This window comes from Sebastes fasciatus, chromosome 16 (assembly GCF_043250625.1).
Source record: "Sebastes fasciatus isolate fSebFas1 chromosome 16, fSebFas1.pri, whole genome shotgun sequence".
In the NCBI taxonomy this organism is placed as follows: Eukaryota; Metazoa; Chordata; class Actinopteri; order Perciformes; family Sebastidae; genus Sebastes; species Sebastes fasciatus.
In genome coordinates, this window is record NC_133810.1 from 5,857,989 (window position 1) to 5,878,736 (window position 20,748).

The window sequence follows — 20,748 nt, forward strand, 5'->3', positions numbered from 1 at the left end:
CAATTAAAACCCGTACTATATTCATTCATAGGGCTCTCCAAGTCACTGCATGTTCTACAACACTGTCCGGCACATATTTCAGAATAAGAAAAAATGCTATTCTACAGATAGACATCGAAACTGTAGTAATCTTGCTGGCATGATGTCAATATACAGTCAATAGATCACTTTCACTGTCTGTTGTTGCTGTGAGCTGCGCGCGGCACGCGGCAAAAATAGGCGAGACCTCAAATCTCTAGAAGAGACGCAGCTGAGAAGCGCATGAGACAGTTTGGCTGCTCTAACCTGTTAACACTGACGCTGAAATAAAAAACAACAGGTAACGCAGCCGCCACGCGCTCCTGACGTGCCCAGCGTGGACGAGGCTTTAGGTTGTACTTAACTCCACCCTCTAATGTCCCTTCTGTTTCCAAAAAAAACAAGACGGTGATGGCCAAAACCCAAACCAAGAACTCAAGGCTTCAAAACTTCAGTCCACAAACCAAAGGGTGACGTCACAGTGACTACGTCAACTTCTTATATACAGTCTATGGTTGACAGTGAATTCTTTAATTTGCGTCTGGAGGCCTTGAGGTTGATTTAATCCTTTCATTAAAATCCTCGAATCTAATAGAGATCCTGTGAATGAGTTCACTCCACAAAAGCAGCTTATTGAAAGCTAAAGCTGTGTGATTACCCATCTACCTGACTCACATCTCCTTTTCTTCTAGTACCTTTTCAAACTCATCTCACTTGTTCTTTTGATCTGAAGTGTTTAGTACCCGTTCAACTTTAGACTACTGTTGTGTGTGTATAGTTCCATATGACAGATACGTAAAAAGAAGGATGAATAACCGTGTAACTGTGTGCTTTACTCACTTCTGATTCACCCTGGGTCATTCTTTAAACTTCACCAGATATTCTGAGAAAAGTCAGTACAAGACAGAGCGTGTGTCTACTGCACAATTAAAGGCAAAGTACACTTAAGTGTATTAAATTGGCTGCAATAACAAAGTCAGACTGTCTATGTTGAACTATAATCTAAGCCTTCTTAGCAATGACTGTTTAGTACCAAAGATAACGACCAAAAAATCCTTAAAAGAGCCCAAAAAGTAAAATGATGTACCGGCAAAAAAAGTGTTTATAGACCCTGGCATATATAATGGACAAAAGACCACAGAAACAACCATATATAAATGTTGTGATGATACTTCTAGAAGAGGCTGTCAGGGGGTAAATGATTTATGTTGCTGCAGCGTGCCGAAGATTTTATGTCACGGCTGAGAAACTCAGAGCTGCTGTTATTATTGCAAACCTGTTGATTTCATACTCAGATTTATGTATCAACAGATACTGCAGCTCAGACAAACTGACTTTGCACTGTCATAGTAATATAACAGATACATTATCAAGGCTATTGTCAAACACTGTTTGTACTTGTAGCTACAAAAAGTAATGCACTATACTCAGTTTTAAAGCTAGAGTGAGCTTGTCGAGAAGGAGGTTAAATAGCGCTCCAAACTTACGCTAAATTTTGGCGAGGAAAAACTGGCGTGGCCATTTTCAAAGGGGTCCCTTGACCTCTGACCTCCAGATCAGTGAATGTAAATGGGTTCTATGGGTACCCACGAGTCTCCCCTTTACAGACATGCCCACTTTATGATCATCACATGCAGTTTGGGGCAAGTCATAGTCAAGTCAGCACACTGACACACTGACAGCTGTTGTTGTCTGTTGGGCTGCAGTTTGCAATGTTATGATTTGAACATTTTGTATGCTAAATGCAGTACCTGTGAGGGTTTCTGGAAGATATCTGTCATTGTTTTGTGTTGTTAATTGATTTCAATTAATAAATATATGCATACATTTGCATAACGTAGCATATTTGCCCACTCTCATGTTGATAAGAGTATTAAATACTTGACAAATCTCCCTTTAAGGTTCATTTTGAACAGATAAAAAAAAATGTGTGATTCATTTTAACTATGGACTATCATGCGATTAATCACAATTAAATACCTTAATCGATTGACAGCCCTAATGTTACATATTCTACAAGGCTGAGGTTATTTTTGTTCTCAAAACTCTGAACTCCAGACTCAAAACAAACTAAATGCATCTGTTAGATCTCTGCAGACAGATGGAGACGGTCATAATGTCAATATGCCACCCTTTTATTGTTAGCAAGGCCACTTTGTATTCTCAGCCACACAATGTGTTTGTGTGACTTTTATTGTTCAGTGTACATATAAAAAAGCAGAATTAGAAACATTTTCAATCTCTTCATATCCGACTGGAGTAAATTACTGACTGCTTCGTGATGCTTTGTTGTGACTCAACTCGTTTTTCTTGAAATTTAAAAATGGACTAATTAGTGAGAATGCGCAGATAGAGTTTGTGATTATTAGCGTGAGAATGTGTAATTAGCCATTCAGAGAGTGAGAAAGCCCAGCGCCTGACAACTGCAATGAAACAGTAGCGTGATAATTGTCACACAACACATGGAATAGGCCCATAAAACAAATCAAACAGTCTGCCTGCTGTTGGTCTGAATTGGACCGCTCCACCCCTTTAATCACCCGAGTTACGAGAGAAACCCGCCAACTGAGATAGCATCCGTCCAAGAGATTTGATCCAGAGATTTCTCAACAGCCAGTGACCAGATTGCTGTGTATATTCATCGCACCCTGAAGACGATTCAAATGATTTATTGCAGCAAAGTGACAGTTTACGGAGCAAAGAAACTACAGTAAAAGCCCCGGTTATGATGGTCTGACTTTATAAAGATGATTGTGTGCTCTCCATTCTGCAGAGAGAAACATTACTGCTAAGAAGAATCAGTTAAAAACGTCATGGACATATACTCTGCTGCTGTGGTTTGAGGCTAAAATTACTTTAAACCTTTGCAAGTAAATGACACATAATTACATCAGCAGTGAATCATCACTTGATTTGTTCTAAATGGACATTTTATTTAATTTCTCACAAGATAATTGCAATCCGCAGCGCTAAGTGTGGGTTTTAATTATGATTCATTTATTGTTTTAGATTATTGAATCAGATGTCATTATTCTGTGATAAAAAACACATCAAAACATCTGTCCGATGTGGAAAACAAACTCACTAATTAGCATGTTGTATATTCCATTAAAAGACCTGAAAGGTAAAAACAACAATGTGTGGTTTTAATGGGAGATATTTCTTGACGAGCATACCGGCGCAGTGACTATGAGCTTCCTGGTTCTTTATCATCACGATAAGGTTGCCAGGTGTTTGCGCGCTATACCCAAAGACGGTGCACTGAAGAACTGGGAAGATGGATAAACTGTCCATAGTTCTAGCATGTAAGAAAGTATAATCGGGAACATGTACTTAAAGTATTAAAATTAGAACAATGTCTCCTGTGACTATTAAACTATTTTATGACACGGCTTTGTTGAATACTCGGGTCTGATTTGTCAATCACGGCGTTCTACGGTCTGTTGTTTTTTAATAGCATATCGTGTGGTTGGTTGAGTTGGAACTCATTTTGAACTATTAACTAATGATTATTGTCATTATGGATTAATCTGATGATTATTTTCTCCATTAAATCGACTGATTGGTTTGTAAAAATTCCGAATATAGTGAGAAATCTAAATGTGTAAAGTGACTAAAGCTGTCAGGTAAATGTAGTGAAGTAAAAAGTACCCTCTGAGATGCAGTGGAGTAGAAGTAGAAAGCAGGTGACGTTATAGAGCAGCTGTTATAGAGCAGCAGGTGATGTTATAGACTGAAGTGAAGTCAAATTGGGGTTGTTCTTCACCTTCATACTGAAACCATGTTCTTTTCTTTAGCACGACAGGTTAAGAGACGTCATTCATGCGTGGAATAGCTTCACATTCTAGAAAGGTTGCTCATTAGTGGCTATTTTTAAAATGAGTGGAGCTCGGCAGACCGTTCAGATGAATCTGTCCGTCAAGCCAGAGGAGGCCAGCTAATGTAGGTTAGCATCAGCAGATACAATGCAGATTAAGGTGCTGGATTTGCAATATTACAAACATTTCGTGACCACTTCTCTCATTATTTAAAGCTGCAGTAGGCAGTATATATGTTTGGCATCATTGGGCAGAAATTCCATAATAACCTTTCAGCATATTGTAATTCAAGTGTTCTGAGAGATAACTAGACTTCTGCTCCTCCTCATGGCTCTGTTTTCAGGCTTCAAAAAGTCTAGCCTGTGACGGGAGACTTTGAGAAATCGCAGGTCATTTCATTGAGAGAGCGTTCCTATTGGCTGTGCTCTGGTCATGTGATCAGAACTTGGCGTTCCTTCACCAGATTTCACAATGGCGGCGACGTCATAAACTTTCTCATTTTACAGCTAAACCGTGCACTACAAGATTAATCTGAAAACATTTGAGGAGAGAAAAAGGCATTAACGTAACGTAATATTGATTCATATTTGATCAGCGCTGCCTAGTTTGACCGTTTGGTCGGAGTTCACGAGTGATTGACAGCGGGCTCTCATAGACGGCAGCTGGACAGCAGACCTCAGATCAGCTCTTACTGCTTGTTTTCCTCCGGTCTGTGAAATCTGGCAGATGCCGTTAGGAGCACCGGAGCACACAGAGGCACATGTAGTGTTGAGTTATTTTGAGGTTACGTTGTGTTTTCCGTACTTATGTTACATTGTTTACCTACATAGTTTACTTGTTTATTTTAAGCCCAACCACAAACACAAGACTTTCAACCAGGAGGCCGCTGTTCGTCACGTAAGTTGAGTCAGTGAAGTTAACGTCAACCACGACCGTTTCCTAACAAACTAAGTGGTTGTGTTGCCTAAACCTAACTTCCTGTGAAAACAGAAGTTTATCTTGAAAGGACACTATGCATGTAACGAGAGTGTATTGACACGCTGTCCCTGGTCCGTCCAAAAGTAACGAAAGAGGGGTACCCCGTGCGACGGTCTCTGACGCTGAGGGCCACTGACCCATCAGCGGTATTTGACGAGTTGGGAGTGAGAATGTGTTGCAACAATGTGAGGTATAAATGACATGCGAAAAGTCTAAAGTGAGTTATCATGACACGCGGAAATGTCGTGCTAGTTATACGCCTTCCCCTGAGATTAGGTTGAATATGGATGAACAGCGTCAAAGTTTCACATCTTCAAAAGATTTTTGTTTAAATGTAGTTTCTAAGCTGATTTAAATGTACTTTTTAAAACTTTCTGAACACCACACAATTACTTTTAAGGCTTCTGCTCTTCAGGAGAAAGTCTAGTTTCTGCTCTGTAGTTACTGGAGATCATTTGTCAGCCACATAGTGTGACCAGTGTAGCATCTTTTTCCAATGATTGGTTTCAAGTAAGGGGTTTTCCTTTCTTTATGTGTCCCGCTATGGAGCATTTATATGAAATGTAACGGATTATTTCACTGGTGAGTGAACTAAAACTCCACGAGAGCATGTGGCTTCTAGGGATTTGTCTCCTGTCTCAGTCGAAGGCCTCACAGAAGCCTCTGCATATTCCCGTCTGTAAAAAACAAGATGCCGTCACCTTCTCCCCGCTCCGATATTTCTCTCAGTTTGCTCTCAAAATAATCATTAGGCTCGGTCTGAGAGCCTCATTAAGACCAACTAAAGAGGTCATAAGTTCTGCTTGCACTCTAATCAGAAGTGAAGTTTCACGCTCTGCTGCAAAGCCACATCACACTGTCGTCTCCTTTGAGACCACAATTAAACACATTGAAATGCCTGTAATTATTCCAGATTAAACCATCGATTACTGACAGGGATTAGACGCTGTGTAGAAGTATGATGTTTATACAGAACCAGAAGGTGATTCACTGGTGCAGTTGACAAATTTGGCATACAGTGTCTACAGAAAGCCATTTATACTTTCATGCTCGTCATAATATTGCATTAGTAAAAGCTCAATTGCGTTACATGATGCTGATAAACACAAAATACAGGCATACATTGACTGAATGTTTTAAACTATGATGGAAAAATCTGAAGGCCGTCCGTCATTTTGACGGACTGGAGGAGGCCTTCAGGTCACAGAGCGGACAAGAAAGTCTAAAGCAAACACTGGGCAGGAGTTACACATTCTGCATCTGATAAAATCTATTTAACAGACTGACTTGATTGTTTTTAAATACCTTACTATTGTATAAGAAAGGAGGTTGGAATAAAACAGAATCAGCGCTAAAATTTGATTGATTTACATGCACAGAGACACCAAACAGCTCCTTCTTTAAGTCCATGTCTTTTCATATTTGGCAAATAAACGGCTTCATGGCCAAAACTAATATTTCAAACACACCACTGAAGGTCGACTAACAGCAGTGTAAACCGTGTCTGGTTATTATGTTATCTGTCCAGCAGCAGCTACTGGTCATTGTGATGAGTTGTCTATCAACAGAGTGTGACTTTAACACCCACCAAGTGTCAAATGCTCCTAACAGCAAGGTCAGACACACTGGCTGTTAACTCCATGGTGATGTAACCTCAGCTTTATACCGCGGTTGGCCTTTTCAAGTATCACTTTGGGATGAATTGTAAAACTGGTTGGTTTGCAAGTTTTAAACAATTATTGAACAAAGAAAACTGAGAAATTCCTGCTCTTACTCATATGTATTTAATTATCTCGGCCATGAGAAAAGACTCATACACCATAAATAATATGAATCTCTTGATGAAGACATTTCTAAAGAAGAATTGAGAATTAACAAAGAACCCATCACAGCAATTTTCTCAGCCTAAATATTACATTCCCATACAACAAAACTGCATTGTCAATTAAGTTTCAAGGGAAAGCATTTTCTCCCAAAACGTTTACTAAACCTAACCAAGTACAATTGTTACCAAACTTAAACCTAATTGGAAATGCCATTTCGAAACGGCAAAAGCACCGCAAGTGGTAAAAACACTAATGTTGATATACATGTATGAATAAATGTTGATATGAAACGTATTTCTGGTTCAAAAATGTCAAGATTCAGCGTATCTGTGGTTTGCGGAAACGTACAATGCAAACATATTATTCTGCCGACTGAGTTAAATTTGTCTACCACAATACCTTACATTTTTTAATGTCTAAAATTAAGTTATTCCATGCATGAAATAGTGTAAAATTGTTTTTGTTTGTTTTGTTTTTGATAGATTACCAGCTCTTATCTCTCATATAATGGTCTCAACAATGTGTCACAACAAACTGTAGAAGAGTAAAATTAAACAACTGTATATTCACATCCCCTACAAGATTTATTTTAATCTAAATATTTCACTAATACACGGTGTTATATGTCAGTCAATGAAAACTGGTGTATAACGTCTTCTGTGTTTGGAGAGGAGCTTTGTATTGAATCTAAGAAAATAACCCTGATAATATACAGACTGTTTTTTTATAGGGTGTGAATTCTGCAGCAACAACAAAAAAAGAAAACAATTTTATGCTTGACCTGTTTTTGAATAAATAACACAGATAACATTAGTGAGACTCAGGAGTCAAACACAGTTTTGAACCAGCAGATTTTTAAGAAGGACCTGTTGTGATTTAAACGGGGCCAGTGAACTGTCAACTACTGCAGTGTGAGCACCTGCAGCCTGATGAGTGTCTGTTTTACCCCCGCTACCTCTCCCCATCTCCTGCAGGTATGGGGGCCTTTTAAACTAGATTGCGATCCATCGGTCTCCATGCAAAGATAGTGCGATAATTGGCTCGAGAGCAAAGGCTTTTTAACCCGAGCAGCTGAAATGACTTGTGACACCGGTTGCTCATTTGTAGCACTGAGCCTCCATCTGTGAGCAGGTGGTGGTGCTGAATTATTTCCCCTTTAATGCACGCTGATATAGAGAAAACCCCGTCTCCACTGCAGGTTCGCTCTTTATCTATCTAACTAGCTGCTTCCATCACCCCAGTTAAAACCAGCAGCCTTTCACACAGGCACCATGTCATTTCAAGGACCTGAACCATTCAAGGTCTCAATGCAACGCTTTAATTAAATCCCTTTTGAGTCATAACTTCAGGTCAGCCCCGCTTCATTGTGATTTATTGACATCTCTGCCTACAAGTAACTGATTGCATTGTAATTCAATTGATCACTTCTTCTTCTTTTTGCTTTTTGTGCCAACAATCCACTTAGTAAATACCAAGCAGAGTGTTTTAAATAATCAAGGTGTCCCCAGTCAGAACACCTTGACCTTCATAGTGGATGGGATGTGATGAAGTAGCTGAATAGACATGTACAATATCACATAATGTATTTTTATTGGAACTTGCATTAAAAACAACATCTTTGTGCTACACTACACTAGGGCTGCCAAAGTTAACGCGATAATAATGCATTAACGCTAAGTACGATTTTTAGGTTTTAGCAAGCTCAGTTTTAAAGCTAGAGTGACGATACTGGTATCATATGAAACTAAAATAATAATCCATTGGTACCAACAATGCTATCATGCATGCATGCTACCTTGTCGAGGTTAAATAACGCTCCAAACTTGCGCTAAATTTTGGCGAGGAAAGACTGGCGTGGCCATTTTCAAAGGGGTCCCTTGACCTCTGACCTAAAGATATGTGAATGTAAATGGGTTCTATGGGTACCCACGAGTCTCATGATAATGATAATCACATGCAGTTTAGGGGCAAGTCATAGTTAAGTCAGCACACTGACACACTGACAGCTGTTGTTGACACTGACACTGACAGCTGGAAGAACTTGTAATTCAGACAGTGTAGAGGGGTATGACCATAGACTGTATATAAGAAGTGGACATAGTCACCGTGACGTCACCCGTTGGTTTTTGGACTATAGTTGTGAATGTTGATGCTTTTTCAAAAACGTCCTGAGTCTGTTAGAGGAGTGCAATCCTAAGAAAAAGTAACCCAATCTGAGACTAAAACAACCACATTTATCACATAACAGCAATTTGTGAGGCCTTTGGGTAAAGTGTTGGTAAAATATACATCCAGTTAGAGTCTCTAGATTATCAAGAATTGCGTCAATAGATATCCAAGTTGACTGTTACAAAGCGTTTCCACTGACTTAGTATGTCGGAGCTGCATCAGTTGCAATCAATCGAGGTGATAAAAATGACTGTGACAAGCGACACGGCTTTATTGGTGTAACGTTGTGCGGGGAAATCCTCCGAGGCCGCCGCTGAATGCCTGACAAAGTGAGGATGATGATGATGATACTGTGTTGTGAGTCATGGGTGAGGACATGTTATTCTGGGGAGTTTAATCAATTAGCTGGTGTGATTATTTGCAAGTCTGATGGCAGGGAGCCACGTAATAAGGCTCTCGCTGATTGTTTCTCCCTCAATCAGTGGTTGATTCCCGTAGGAAGGGTGTTGAACACACACACAAACACACACACACTCAGAGCATTCAAAATGATGTTTACCAGGCTGACCACATTTTGTATAAAAATGCAAATAACATTGGAGCGCCTTTGTTGAAGAGTGGTTATAGAGCATGATTGAATGGGCATTATCAGCCTTTATCGGCCTATAGATATGGGTCAGAAGGGGCCTGCTACACCTATTAGTAGGTTCAGAAGGCCATTGTCATCTTTTCACATGGTTGATCATCGTTATGAATACAAGAAGAGTTGACTGTGTTTTTGTATTAGAGCTTTAACCCTTTCAAAGTGTGTTTTCAGTTCATGAAAGTTAATTGTAATATTTCAACACAGTCTCATGGTAGCTCGTGAAATAGTCAAGAAATTTAATCTATTTGATTCGTGTACATAGACACGAATTTCCCTTTTTTCAAGATGCTTTCCTACAAGTGTCCAGCCTTTTCAAAATAAAACTACTTAGTTAGGTTTAGGAATAGATTGACTTGGTTAGGTTTAGGCAACAAAACTACTAAAATAGCTTTACGAAAAGATTGTGGTTTGGGTTAAAATAACTCAGGAAGTGCCGTAACTTAAGTACGGAAGTTACGTGACAAATAAATCAACTTTGACTTGTGGTTTCACATGGGATACCAACAGCGGTTTCTGTGAGCGGAAGTCACAGGCAACCAAAATTTTGTATTTTAGAATTAGAACAGGCTGTATTTGAACTTCTCTTATTGATAAATATTACTTATTTTGTATTTCATATTTTTATTATTCCATTTTTTGTACTTCTTAGCTTTCTATTCGCCTTCCATTTAATTCTATACATCTTAAGGTATGTCGCTTGTCTAATTGAATGTATGCATCATCAATTATCAATGACAAAAGGTATTAATTGTCTCAGCTGTGTGTTGTTAGGTGTTGTTCCTGGACAGTATTGTTGCCGCCTGTGGCTCAAGTACAAAGATGTGTTTTTCAAATTGTGAGTTTGATGCCTGATTAAAGGTCTATGACTGGAACATTGTAGTGCTGACAGAAACAGTAAGAGGCTGCGGATTAGCTGAGCCGTCGTAACTTATCTTTTACCTCCAGTGTATTCAACATCATTCACTTCCTGCATTGCTTTGATTACGCCCGTCACTTCATTTAAATGCAGTCTGCTGTTTATTCTTCATTCCCGACAGTGTTCAATATGCAGCGGTGAGCTCGTGTCTGAATGCGTGCCACCAGACGTCAATGCATTGACACATTTTCACCAGGGCGGAGAGGCTTTTTGTACATTTTCAGGGATGTTTATATAATTCTGGCAGCATTTCGATGAAACCTGACACCTGAGGGATGAGCTCTCTGGAGCCCAGCAGTTAATCAATAATGATGTTCAATCCTGTTAAATGACCAACGTCTTCCGTTTGTCTTTCAGGCCAACAAACTTAGAACCAAGACCCTGCACAACACACTCAACCCTGTCTGGAGCGAGACCCTGACCTACTACGGCATCACCGACGAGGATATGGTCCGCAAAACACTCAGGTACTCCCAACTTAACGTCCTGTGTCTGCAGAGACAAAGAGACAAAGAGACAGAGACATGGACAGCAGAAAGGAAAGAATGATGGGGAAGTTTGGAACGAAAGAAAGAAAAAGTAGGAATGAAAGGTGAATGTAAGGAAGGAGTGACAAGATGACAAGATAAAAGGAAAGGAGTGGAAGAAAAGAAGTGCCTGAAAAGGATAGAAAAAAAGGAAGGTAATGGAAGAGAGATGGAAGAAAGGAAGAACATGAGAGGGATGGAATGGAGAGAGGACATGAAAGGAACGAAAGGGGAGGAAAGGGAAGAAGGAAGAACGTGAGAAAATGTTGAGGAATGGAAGGGTCGAGGAATGGGAGGAAGAAAGAAAGGGAGGAAATGAGAATGGAAGAGGAGGAAAGGAAGGAAGGAAGAAAGGAAGGAAATGAGAGGAATGGAAAGGGAGGAAGGTAGAAAGGAAGGAAATGAGAGGAATGGAAAGGGAGGAAGGTAGAAAGGAAGGAAATGAGAGGAATGGAAAGGGAGGAAGGTAGAAAGAAAGGAAATGAGAGGATTGGAAGGAAAGGGAGGAAATGAGAGAAATGGAAGAGGAGGACAGGAAGGAATGAAGGGAAATAAAGGACCATTCATTTAATTCCCTTCCTTCCTTCCTTCCTTCCTTCCTTCCTTCCTTCCTTTGGGGAATGGAAGGGAAGGAAAGGGAGGAAGAAAGAATGAAAGGATATGAGAGAATCGGAAGTGGAGGAAAGGAAGAAAGGAATGAAATGAAAGGAACAAAAGGGGAGGAAAAGAAGAAAGGAAATGAGAGGAATGGAAGGGGAGGAAAGGGAGGAAAGAAGAAAGGAGAGAAAATTAGAGGAATGGAGGGGAATGAAAGAATGAAAGGGAAAGACATGGAAGAAATGACAGAAAAGAAAAAAGAAGGAAGCAAACAAACGAGAGGAAGTGACACAAAGGGAAAAAGATGGAAGGAAATAAAAAGAAAGAAATGAAAGGAATGGAAGAGAAAGACTGGTATATTTTAGCGTGAGCTGCTATAGATCTGTTTGGAAAGGCTTTAGAAAATAATTTTCAGAGGGCAGTGATGTTTGACAGCTCCTCTTCTTCATGGCTCTTGGAGGTAAATCACTGTATTACAGCCTGGAGTTGACAACAGAAATGTCTGGTGTCATTATTTATCCTGTGGATTCTTTTTTCACTACAATTCATGATGCGTGTCTCGATGCCAGGGCGAACCCGAACATGTGATACCCCCCCGATCAGGTTAACAGCAGGGAAACCCTTTGTGTATGTAATCTCCAAACGGCACGTTGTTTGGCTGAGATAACTTCCTGTTGTTGGTGGTTATTTGTATTTCACTACAACACCTGAGAATAGACTAAAGCCTGGAACAGAAACGTCTGCCTCCCAGGATGAATATGACACTGTTATGCAAGGGAAGTGTCACTTCACTGTTCTTTGCTCCTTTATTTTTACCAAAGTGTTAACACTGTAGTAGAAGTAGGTTGTGTAATCATATGCGTAATCATTTTGGTACAGAATATATCCCAATGATAGGTGGGCCGCATTGCAGTGGAGGTTTTTATTTTGCTTTAGTTTTCTGTTTCCCCTCCAATAATCTAAGTAACTACTGTGAATGTGGTCTTCTATCTCCTACCTGTAGTTGTGACTTCCTATTAGTGCCGGGGGCTCATTATATCACCCCACTGTCTCGTATGTTTGTTGTACTCTGAGAAAAACTAATTGGTGTAGTGGCCATGTAATGTCAGGAAGCAAAAATTGATAGTCCTGCAGCACCTCTCAGTAATGATGCTCACTAGTGTACAGTAAGCCACTCCGTGTCTTTACAGCATCAAGGAGCTGGTTGCGTTGCTGTTTCCAAAATTGGATGTTTATCCATTTATGCATGATAAGATTTATTGGATTAATGAATGAGGAATGCACAAGTACTCATCAGATCACCGTAATATGTTGTGATCATCGTGTAATTAAAATTTGATTGCATTATTTCGAATCAGTTCAAATGTAATTATTAATTCTTCAAACCACAAGTCAAGTCATTCTGAAGTCGTTGTCAAATTACTATTATTAAAATGTTCTTTTCCGGGGGGGGTTTCAAATGGAAACGCCCACTCAGCTGTTAGCAAAAAGCAGTGATGTAGGTTACCAAAAAAGGATAATCAATAAGGTTATGAATAATGTCAACGTCAAAGTTAGCTGTGCTACGTTTGGAAATAACTGAAAGGGTTAGTTCGGATTTTTTGAAGTGGGGTTGTGTGTATAAAATGACTGTTTTTGTGAATGTAGTCTGGTGGCTTTGAAGAAAGTAATATAACAGCTTTAGTTCCCCGTCAGAAAGAGTCTGATGGCGAGGTAAAGCAGCAGAGAAACATATTTTATCCACCTAAAAAAACATCAGACAGCCCTTTCTGACGGGGAACTAAACCGATTATATCGTTCTCTTCAAAGCCACCAGACTCCATTCACAAAAACAGTAATTTTCCCTCTCAGAACACAGGAGTTGCTGGTCTACCGCTGCATCGATCGGTTAGTTTGTTTGCGTTATTGTGTGACTTTCGGATCTGAACTAACGTGGCGCCCACAGCAGTACATTGCTGCCGGTACTTCTGTCTACTTCTCCAAACTGGGAGCACGCTGACCGCCATCTAAGTTACTGTATGTAACGTTAATACACTGGCTATAAGGATGTATACATACTGTACATGTAGCAGCGACATCATGCAGAAACCTACGTCAGGTCACGTGGGGAAACGTTTTTAGAGGGGTTTGGGAAAACAACATTTTGACGCTAAAACATACATACTGTTGATACCGATGATATAAAACCCGCCCTTTAACTGACAACCTTATCAACGCTTTGCAAATATATCATGGTTATTTTGTGTTGCAGAGCAGGAAAAATATGACTTGTATTGTTCCTGCAGAGTACCACAACAACAGTAATATCGGACAACTTCTCAGATGTGATCTGCTGGACTCCTGTACACAAGTCCAACAATCTATTCACATAACAGCGCCGTGATTAACCATTTTCCAGGAACAATACTGTGAGAAAAGCCTCCACATTCCCAAACAACACTGTTCATTTCTTTTTGTAAATTGAAATTTGAATTCAGCACCACCTGTCCATGTACTGCAGCAGATAAAGTACTTTTTATCCGTAGAATTTCATTGTGATTCCGATTGCGCCGCATCCCCAACAAGCTACAGTGCTAATACATATTACTCATTCCATTGGGTGCACAAAGGCTGCATGTTTTCCTCCACATGGCGGCTGATTATGCAGAGAAAAACACTTGAAACAAACAGTATTCCACAACGTGAGCGTGATGTAGTCATGAGAGTGAATCATGTCATGTCAAGGCTTATACAGGGACTCACCCTCTGCATTTATTAAAGACATAGATCTGCCAAGAGCAGCGTTGTCCCACACCAATAATTGACATTCATTATTTATGTAATGAAATGGTGGAGAGGCATATAGATCTCCAGACTGGAAAGTAAAAGTGTACTGCATACGTGTGCTTCTGTCCTCAGGTGTCTCAATTCACCATCAGTCATTGTCTTTTCTACGCATCCTGTAAGATAATGAATCTTCTTCCTTTAGTGATTGCAAACATACACTAATGTTTTCAAAAGGATGTTGTCATGCATTGAAAAGTGTATTGTGTTTATGTGTTTCGGTGGCAACGGATAGAAAATTGGCACATTATACAAAGAAGTAAACAGACTTGACTTGAATGCACCGTGCACCATGGCACAATTCAATTCAAGCTGCACTAATTGAGTAAATAAGATCCGCACACTGAGATACATTCAAGTTAAAGTCGTGATTTGGTTTTAAATGATTTTGACATGAAGAGAACAATGTCATATTTCTATGCAGTGTACTATACTATACTATACTATACTATACTATACTATACTATACTATACTATACTATACTATATTATACTTATACTCCAGGGTAAAGTATACTATACCCCAGTGGATACTATACTATACTCCAGTGGATACTATACTCTACTCTACTCTACTCTACTCTACTCTACTCTACTCTACTCTACTCTACTCTACTCTACTCTACTCTACTCCAGTGTACTGCATACTTTACTCCAGTGTATACTAAACTTTACTATACTCCAGTGTATACCATACCATACTATGCTTGTGCATTGTATTGTATACTATACTAAACTCCAACTATACTTTACTACACTCCAGTGTATACTATACTACACTATATGCATACTATACTCCAGTGTATAGTATAGTATAGTATAGTATACTATACTATAGTCCAGTTTACTATACTATACTCCAATGTACTGTATACAATACTATACTCCAGTGTATACTATAATCTACTATACCCCAGTGTACTGTATACTATACTTTACTATACTCCAATATATACCATACTATACTCCAGTGTATACTATACTACACTATACTCCAGTGTATACTATAATATACTATATTTCAGTGTATACTATACTATACTAAACTATACTACACTATACTCCAGTGTATACTATACTATACTAAACTATATATACTATAGTCCAGTGTATACTATACTATACTCCAGTGTATACTATACTATACTAAACTATATATACTATAGTCCAGTGTATACTATACTATACTCCAGTGTATACTATACTATACTAAACTATATATACTATAGTCCAGTGTATACTATACTATACTCCAGTGTATACTATACTATACTAAACTATATATACTATACTCCAGTGTATACTATACCATACTATACTATACTCCAGTGTATACTATACTATACTGTACCCAGTAATACTAAATTGAGATAGTTATATGTGCAGTTATATCTTGTATTGCAGCAGCACGATACATTCAGGTTAAAGTGGTGATTTGGTTTTGAATGATTCTGACATTAACAGAACAGAACAGTCATTTTTATCTATCATCTGAAATATCTGTCGACTTCTTCTCCCTCTCACTTCAGTATATTTGAGTCTTTTGATCCATACATGGCCGAATGCTTCCTAAAGCATAATTATCCCATCATCGTCTGTCATGCTGATCGAGTCTGACAAAAGTCTTATGAACTCCTTCACCGCAGAGCTACCAGGGTTTTGCTTCAGTGCTGTGGAGGCCTAGTGAGTCAGCGGGAGCAGCTTTATAGTGAAGTGAAGGTTTTTGGAGAGAATTGAATCCCTGTGATGGAGGATGATGGACTCCAGGTGGAAAATGACTGGTTTTATTGTTTAAAGCCTCCTCTCTGCAGCTTAACGTTAACCTGAGCCTCACTTCATTCTCATCTTCTGTTTTTCTCCTCTCAGGATTTCAGTGTGTGATGAGGACAAATTTCGCCACAACGAGTTCATCGGGGAAACGCGAATCCCCCTCAAGAAGCTGAAGCCCAACCAAATCAAAAACTTCAACAACTGCCTGGAGAAACAGTTACCTGTAAGTCCAACGTGCCACACGGATACGGATAGTACTGTGAACGTGATTTTGTGGTTGTTTTTAAAACAAAATCATTTAAAACGCTAAAGCTCAGGAACGGTGATCAGACAAAGTTGGATAATTATACAGTAATTCACTTTGCAACAGTTGTTACATTAAATCAAGTTTATATTGTCTTTGCTAAATATTCTGTACTCTCAACTCTTCTCTACACTTTTATTCATTAATATACATTGCAAAACAATACTATACTGTACAAATACTATACTATACTTTACTATACTCCAGTGTATACTATACTCCATTGTACTGTATATTATACTCCAGTGTACTGTATATTATACTCCAGTGTACTGTATACTATACTCCAGTGTATACTATACTTTACTCCAGTGTATACTATACTCCAGTGTATTGTATACTATACTATAGTGTATACTATACTTTACTATACTCCAGTGTATACTATACTCCAGTGTACTGTATACTATACTTTAGTGTATACTACACTTTACTATACTCCAGTGTATACTATACTATACTCAAGTGTACTGTATACTATACTATACTTCAGTGTACTGTATGCTATACTATACTATAGTGTATACTATACTTCACTACACTCCAGTGTATACTATAGTCCAGTGTACTGTATACTATACTCCAGTGTATACTAAACTTTACTGTACTCCAGTGTATATTATACTCCAGTGTATAGTACACTTTACTATACTCCAGTATATACTATACTTTATGATACGCCAGTGTACACTATACTATACTCCAAAGTACTGTATACTATATTATACTATACTACACTCCAGTGTATACTATACTATAATATACTATGTTATGCTATACTATACTGTTCTCCAGTGTATACTATACTATACTATACTACACTATACTATACTCCAGTGTATACTATATTATATCATACCCAGTGACTAAATCGAGATAATATGTGCAGTTATCTCTTGTATTGCAATAGTTTGGTTCCAACAAGAGCCCCAAAAAGACTGACTGCTCAGCACATGAAGCAGATTAAATCTTAAATCTGGCCTACGATGATGTACATCTCAACAACTACACGCTGGTAATTGCACGAAGAACATCAGTACAAACAACGGCATCCATAAGGATTCAGTTATGATATATTAGAGCATTGGGTTTTGAGCCCATGAGTGGAGTGCAGGAGTGGATTATGTGTTATGCGAGCATGGGAGTGGAGTGTCATTGAACTGTGATTGAATATCCTTTTCAAATGGCCTACACAGTTTATGGTTTAAAAAAAGGGATGCAGTCTGCATCCTCCATATTTGGAGTACAGAGCACTGCCTTGTGTTTGTAGAGACCAATTCCTGTTGCTTCTCTCATATGCTTTGTTGTCTATGTGGGAGTGTGAAATAGCATCCAAAAATACAAAATATGCTTGTATGAAACAGCCACGGTGCATTCACCCTTCTACGCCCTGATGATTTTAAATGTATATGGTGGTTATAATTTGTCGTATTACAGAGGAATAGTGCCAGCAGACGCAGTGTTGGTGTTCTTGTGTGTGAAATCACAAGCAGTGTTTACAATTTGCAACATTAGCTTTTTTACGCTTTTGTGGTATAAATAAGAATATCTGTAATGTGATGTGTGTAATGTGTATTTTCATAGCCTCCATCACAAAAAGCACATCCTGACATGTTGTTTCCGGCTGAATCCATACCTTCACCGTGACTAAATGTGAAAATTAACAAGAAAATTGGAGGTAGACCTGCTTGAAACCGTAGCTTTTCCACAGCTATCTACAGCAAAGAGTGGATGGATTTCTAATACAGTATGCACTTCCTTTCACTGACTATAACCTGGAGGAGGTTTCAGTAGACCAGCACAACATGCAGTGGCTTTTAGAGGAGCTGTAGAGCAGATGTTTGTGTCACACCGCATAACTGTTTTTTTTTGTCTGCTTTGCTATTTTGTACGACCTTGTCATATGTCTCACCCCAGCAACGGAGAGTATAAAGCACAGTTTGGCCATTTTCACACAGAAATGCTTCAAGGCAAAGTGACCGCTGCTGGTTACAGAGCTCAGGGAAAGAAGCTTTCTGCTCCGCTTGCTCTTGAAGTAGCAGATAAGGAGTTCTGTCTCAACAGTGGTAGATGCTGTGCTGCGGAGAATAGAGCACCGACCATTTAATCATCTCATCCAGCAGCTAGCAAAGTCTGTCCTATTGGTGTTTTTGGCCTGACAGTGGAGCATTTTGACTGTCCAGCTCATAAACAAGTCAGTCCTGTAAACTTGTGGATTGTACCTGTCACAAGTTGAATATATAGTTAAAGAAACGCAGAAAACAATGATTAGATGTAGGCTAAAAGTCTAAAAACCTTCCTACCAAATTTATAGCCCACCACTTTTATTAATTTATCTTCTCTGTGAACACTGGGACTTGCAGCCCGGTCTCCTAAAAAGTACGTTCCCGTATAACGAAACTGCATTGTGAATTACTTTGTTTTTGACATGTAAATACGTTTGCGATGAAACGACGGACGGATGGGTCCAAAAACACAGGATTTCCACCCAGGAGACCATTGTTTGTGTCCCGCGTGAAACTAAAAGTCAACGTCAATTACGTTTCGAGGGAAACTTATTTTCTCCCGGATTACAGCTGCAATTTTAAACACGTGGTTAACATTGTAAATTAAAACAACAAAAACAGAGACTGCTCTTTGTGTCCTATGTGAAACTAAAAGTCGACGTTCACTTATTTTAATTCACATCTGTAGCATAGACTGTATATAAGAAGTGGACATAGTCACCGTGATGTGACCGTGGTTTGTGGACTGCCATTTTAAAGCATCAAGGTCAGCATTTTGGCCATTGCCATCTTGTTTTTTTGCAACCAGAAATGACACAAGACGGTGGAGCTAAGTAAAACCGAGCACTGAACATTTCCATGCGACCAAAAAGGTTCAAATTAACTTTCATGAACTGAAAACACACTGTAAAAGGGTTAAAGCTCTAAGACGAAAAGACGGACAACGCCGTGGTAGCGACCTGTCAATCACAAGGTAGCCACGCCCTAAAGCATCCCCTGCTTTATGGTCTATTTGACTCTAAATGGGACCATAATTTACAAAATGAACATCATGCTGTATTGAAGAAGACTTGAAACTAGCGATTGAGACCATAAACTCATGTTTACCATGTTTACTGAGGTAATAAATCAAGTGAGAAGTAGGCTCATTTTCTCATAGACTTCTATACAATCTGACTTCTTTTTGCAACCAGAGGAGTCGCCCCCTGCTGGCTGTTAGAAAGAATGCAAGTTTAAGGTACTTCAGCATTGGCTTCACTTCTCAGACCCGGAGGTTGCCCACTGGTCCGTAGCTTAATAACGTAACAACCGTAGTCATTTTAAACCAAACCATGAGGTTTTACTAAACCTAACCAAGTACTTTTGTCGCGTTTGTTGGTTTGGTTTGGTTTAAAACGGTGACCGTAATGCGGGAGAAAATATGTTTCCCTCGAAACGTAATTGAAGGAGGAGAAAGGGTTGGAGAATTTATAGTGCTGCCAAAGTTTTTACATTAAAAGTTAAAGCACGAATGAGTAATGAATGAGCAACGAACATGTACCTGAGGGAACCAAACTATGCAAATGTACACTGAAGCAGGCTCAGACACATTCAGGATAGCGCCTCCACTGTCACCACCATAAAAAGAGGAAAAGCCTACACATGCTCACATTAAGGTCTTTGGGAGACAGAAGGGCTGTGTGTATGTTTTGGTAATCTCAAGGTAGCTGGGCAGCTGTGTCCTTGCAAACATTGTGACCATTCAGCCATTTCTATCTAATGAATGTGTCTGCCAGCCTCAACTCTGGATCTGCCCTTAGCATTGGCACCAGCAGACAACACGGAACAGTGTAAGAGCCAGCAGCCTAATCTGGCAATGAATCTTGGATCAGTGTCTCTGTGCAATACATTTTTCTATTCTCTGAGCTCAGCTGGACAATGAAAGGCTTAACTAAGAGATGGCCACACATTTGTAGCTCACCCTGTTGCCATTTTCCGATGAAGAAATGGCAGGTTTATTTGCTGTTTTTCGAAAAACAAAGCACTTTGTGTCATTACAGTGCATGTAAACCAGTGTTGTTGGAAGCTCAGCACCAGCAATAATGTTGCTACTGTGCTGAACTGTTGGAGAGGGCAGACTAATTATTATGGCCAATTAGTGTTGGGGTCCGAGAGTGAACTATGAAAGTACAACCCCGTCTCACGGGAAGGCGGATAGCTCGACATTACAAGGACATATTGCGTGTCATGATAACGCATTTTAGCCTTTTTGTGTTTTGTGTGTCAATTGTTACACCATTGTTAGACCATGCAACAAATCTAGCTTTAGAAAAATGGTCATGGTTGGGCTTAAAATAAGTAAAATATCTAC

At 39.3% G+C, this 20,748-nt stretch overlaps 2 protein-coding genes across 3 annotated transcripts in view; one reads left to right on the forward strand and one right to left on the reverse strand.

Moving 5' to 3' along the window:
* The window catches only part of lig3 (ligase III, DNA, ATP-dependent), a 159,136-nt gene that overhangs the window by 136,116 nt on the left and 2,272 nt on the right, over positions 1-20,748 (reverse strand). The gene's annotated exons all lie outside the window — the stretch shown is intronic.
* The window catches only part of doc2b (double C2-like domains, beta), a 129,360-nt gene that overhangs the window by 90,573 nt on the left and 18,039 nt on the right, over positions 1-20,748 (forward strand). For both annotated transcript variants that reach the window (XM_074610000.1, XM_074610003.1), the window contains 2 exons: positions 10,729-10,838; positions 16,185-16,311. In XM_074610000.1, the coding sequence (XP_074466101.1) occupies positions 10,729-10,838; positions 16,185-16,311 (237 nt within the window). The remainder of the gene's footprint in view (positions 1-10,728; positions 10,839-16,184; positions 16,312-20,748) is intronic.